At 38.2% G+C, this 4611-nt stretch overlaps 1 protein-coding gene across 1 annotated transcript in view; it reads left to right on the forward strand.

Annotated features, from left to right (window-relative positions):
- Positions 1–690: 690 nt before the first annotated feature.
- The window catches only part of LOC107564219 (zinc finger protein 318-like), a 30204-nt gene continuing 26283 nt past the window's right edge, over positions 691–4611 (forward strand). The window contains exons 1-3 of the mRNA XM_016249227.1: positions 691–717; positions 1234–1337; positions 2327–2960. Coding sequence (XP_016104713.1) covers positions 691–717; positions 1234–1337; positions 2327–2960 — 765 coding nt within the window. The remainder of the gene's footprint in view (positions 718–1233; positions 1338–2326; positions 2961–4611) is intronic.

A 4611-nucleotide genomic window follows, 5' to 3' on the forward strand; every position in this document is an offset into this window, starting at 1 on the left:
AAAATACAGCAAAAGCAGTAATATTTTTAAATGTTTACTATTTAAAAGAACTGCTTTCCGTTTGAATATATTTTCAAATGTAATTTATTCCTGTGATTTCAAAGCTGAAGTGAACTCCAGTCACATGATCCTTCAGAAATCATTCATATCTTATGATTTGCTGCTCAGAAAAACATGTATCATCATTGTTGAAAACAGCCGAGTAGGCCTGTAATTCCTTCAGGTTTCTTTGATGAATAGAAAGTTCAGAAGAACAGCTTTTATCTCAAATATAGCTACATTTTTGTAACCTGTGTAAATGTCTTTATCATAACTTTTGATCAATTTAAATGCATCCTTGATAAATAAAAGTATTAATTTCTGTGATTTCGTAATAAATATATAACGGTTTAAATGTACTGACTCCAAGCGTTTGAATGGAATGGTGTATAATGTTACTAAAGCTTTTTATTTCAGATAAATGCTGATCTTTCTATTAATCAAAAAATCCTGAAAAAAAAAAAATGACTCGACTGTTTTAAATATTGATGATAATAAATAAATACAATTCTTGAACAGCATATCAGAATGATTTCTGAAGGATCATGTGACACTGAAGACTGGAGTAATGGTGCTGAATATTTAGCATTGTCAAATTACATTTTGAAAGAGGCCGATATTCAAATAGAAAGCAGTTATATTAAATTAGGGATGCACGATATATCGGCCACTATATTGGTATCGGGCCATATCGGCTCATTTTTTTCTGTTATCGGTATCGGCCTGATAAGAAAATTTGGCCGATATCTTAAAGCCGATAAATAATGCATTATTTCCTTCAGAGACACTTCAGATGCGCGCTGTTCGTTTGCAGCCTTTTGTGCAATTGTACGTTGTAATATTGTGTTTATTTGATGTATATCTGATTTATCTCATATAGAATGCGTTTGGTTAAGTTAAAAGAGCGCTTCAGTTTACCGGTGATCATCGGCTTTCAAAAATAAAGAGTAATCGGTTATCGGTATCGGCCAAAATTTTCATATCGGTGCATCCCTATATTAAATGGTAAAAATGTTTCACAATATTACTGCTTTCACTGTATTTTGGATCAAAAAATGCAGGCTTGGTGAGCAAAAGAGAATTATATAAAAACATTACAAATCTTACTGTCCAAAAACTTTTGACTGGTAGTGTACTTTTTTGGTTTGTATTATTCCATGTATGAGTTAGTTATGTACCCATTTTCCTTAACAGAGGTACAGCCCATCTCCTCCTCGTGGTGGGCTCCCTGTTGATCACAGTCTGGTCATAACTGTGGGCAACGAGCTGACCCATCCAAGCGAAGCGCCCCATGTCCGGTAAGAGATGCAGTCTAGTGAAGATGGGAATACCCCGTGACATTGTAAAACATGAACAGAATTACAGTGTCAGTGCTGAAATGGTTGAGTAAAACTGTGCATCAAATCACTACCAGATTTTCAGCTCATTCTGAACACACCAAACATAGTTACATGCGTCTTGTTCCTTGGAGATGCATGATAAATGAAAATATGTTCTGAAATAGTTTTAAAATATCATGTTTGTTATCCTCCAAATGGATGGAATCATTGTCTTAAGGTAAAAAAAAAAGAGTTTATGTCCATTATGTGTTTTTTGTGTGAAATCTGTCGACTCTGACTGGCCAAAATCTGTAGACTGCAAGTCAGGCCCACGTAAAAAAATACAAATCTAGCCGAAATTTGTGTATTCCAGCTTTTATAAAGCCATTGTGAGAATGAGGCTGATGGTGGAAAGTGTGACCACTCTGTTGATTAATAAAAGTCTTATTTTTTTCTGTCGCAAAATACTTTGTAATGAATTATCATTAGCAATTACATTTTGCCTCCTATTAGATTTATGTTGGGTATCAGCGCCCTACTCTCAAGGTATTGGGGTCACCATCGGGATTCAGTGGATAGAAATGCCCAAGATTTGAGGGTCTAAAACATTGTTTTTTAAATAAAAGTTTAATCCTAACAAACTTATTTGAGAAACAGCTAGACCTGCCTATCTTTTGATGCCTGCCTCCAAACAGTGAACATATTCTTAAGAGTAGTTCTTGCTCAAACTTGCATTTTTCCTCTACATCCTATTCAAAACCAGTAGATTGGCAGCATTCTCTGTTGGAGCGTAAGACACCTTTAGGGATGTGTTTTTTTTTTTTTACATAGCTTCAAGTGCTGTGGTTTTAAATGATCAAGTGTAGTTATGGAGAGATTTTAACTTGAGCCCATTGACTCACTAGATATGCAATTGTTTGTCCTTGTCCTTCAGTTGCGCTTTATGATGTGATGATTTCTGTTGACAGAGATTATGCAGCTGGGGAGTCACAGCATAATAAGCCCTATTACTCTCCACGGAAGTCGAGCTATGATGGACACAGCGATAGAGGTTCGAGGAGGCGCAGTGTTAGTCGCGGCAGGGCGCAGAGTCGCAGTCCTGGCTATGGGCGCAGCAAAAGTCGCCCGCGCAGCAGGAGTCGGAGCTACAGTCGTGGCAAGAGTCCTGAACGGGCGAAGAGCCGAGCACGTAGCAAGAGCAGAACCCGTGGGAGGAGCTACAGTAGAAGTCGAAGCGGAAGCCGCAGTCGCAGACAGAGTAGGGCCAGGAGCAGGGCACGGAGCAAGAGCCGGCCACGGAGCCGCAGTCGTGAAAGGAGCCGTAGCAGGGGGAGAAGCAGAGGACGGAGTCGTGCTAGGAGCTGGAGCCGCAGCGCCAGTCGTAGTGGTAGCAGTAGCAGCAGCGGCTCCAATAGGAGTCGCCGCAGCTGCGTCAACAGGAGAGTCAAATCAGGTGATTTTATGGTTAGGGAGGAGGACTTTACTGAGCTGGAGAAGGCCAGACGACGTAAAGAAATCCAGGATACGCTTGTACAGCCTGCAAAGTCAATTTTGAAGAAAAGAATGGATTCCTCCGAGACAGATTCTCCCATGCTAGCGCAGGTAACCATCTCTCATTATGGCTTGGGAAATTTTAACATTCAAAATGCTAGTCAAAAGCTGTTAATATTTATTCTTCACTTTATGTATGGCACTCTCAACTTAAGACACTTAAAGGGGTCATCGAATGTTGATAGGATTATTTAGGGTGAAAGTCTATAACATACTTTGGTTAAAATTGATCAATGGTCGTGTAAAACAACCCCCTTTTTACCCTGTCAAAAACAGCTCTGTTCACAGCAACCCGTTTCGGTGCATGTCCCTTTAAAGGGGTCATATGATGTTGCTAAAAATAACATTAGTTTGTGTATTTGGTGTAATGAAATGTGTTTATGCGGTTTAAAGTAAAAAAAAACAAATTTTCCACATACTGTACATTATTGTTTCTCCTCTATGCCCCACCTTTCTGAAGCGCTGGGGATTTTTACAAAGCTCATCGGTCTGAAAAAGCGAGGTGTGCTCTGATTGGCCAGCTATCCAGTGCGTTGTGATTGGCCGAATACCTCAAGCGTGAGATGGAAATGTTACGCCCCTACCATACTGTGATGCCGTGTCCCGGCCGGAGCGACGAGACAAAAACATAAAAACCCATTATAAACGAGGCATTTGTTGCATCCAGTGGGGACATAATTATGGATTATAATGACTTATACTGTCTTTTTACGCGTTGCGTTGCATCGCGCCGCGCCGCGTAAACATAAAACCATGTCTGCATTTGTGATCGGAGAAATTACAAACTACAAGTGCTACTCTACACTGCCCAAAACTCGTGTTTGAATCATCAGTGGCAGAGGACAGAGGAGCCTCTTAAAGAAGTTACAGGTCTGTGAGAGCCAGAACTGTACTGTCAATAGATGGTTTATATACATTAGATACCCACTATTCGCCACTTACTCTATATGTAATAAAATCAGAATAATATTGCGTTTTGGTGTTTACATAGTTTAAAAAATTTATTTAAATGCATTCATGTCCTGCATTAAAATGTGTGTAAATACATCTAAATGCCACTTCAGGTGCAGCTTATGTCTGGATTGCAAAGATGAATTTTGTTTATACTGATTTCATTTGCTTGGTAACAGCCCAAATGTGTTATTCTTATTCACTGATTGAATGTAAGAATTTGACTCAAAAGATAATGCAAAAAAAATTTATTTAAATGCATTCATGTCCTGCATTAAACTGTGTGTAAATACATCTAAATGCCACTTCAGGTGCAGCTTATGTCTGGATTGCAAAGATGAATTTTGTTTATACTGATTTCATTTGCTTGTTAACAGCCCAAATGTCTTATTATTCTAATTCACTGATTAACTCACTAATTACTAATTAACACTAATTAATTCACTAAATGTAAGAATTTGACTCAAAAGATAATACACACTTATAGAAAAATGGCTTTATAAAGGTAAAATGCCCATAAAAGGTAAAAATCTATTTAAACTTGTTGAAATTAATTTAATTCATTTCTAACTGACCACCACACAGAATATGAAGAATATCAAAAACTTTAGGAGTCAGCTGTCCACGAAAGTCCTTAAGATACCAGCATGATAACACACTCAATCAGCTGAATGAATGACTCACTCATCAAGTGACTTACTGTCACTTACTGGTAGTTTAGTTGAGAAGTTTGTTGAAAAGTATGCATTTT

The sequence above is a fragment of the Sinocyclocheilus grahami genome, unplaced genomic scaffold (assembly GCF_001515645.1).
Source record: "Sinocyclocheilus grahami isolate Dianchi unplaced genomic scaffold, SAMN03320097.WGS_v1.1 scaffold916.1, whole genome shotgun sequence".
NCBI classification, from domain to species: domain Eukaryota; kingdom Metazoa; phylum Chordata; class Actinopteri; order Cypriniformes; family Cyprinidae; genus Sinocyclocheilus; species Sinocyclocheilus grahami.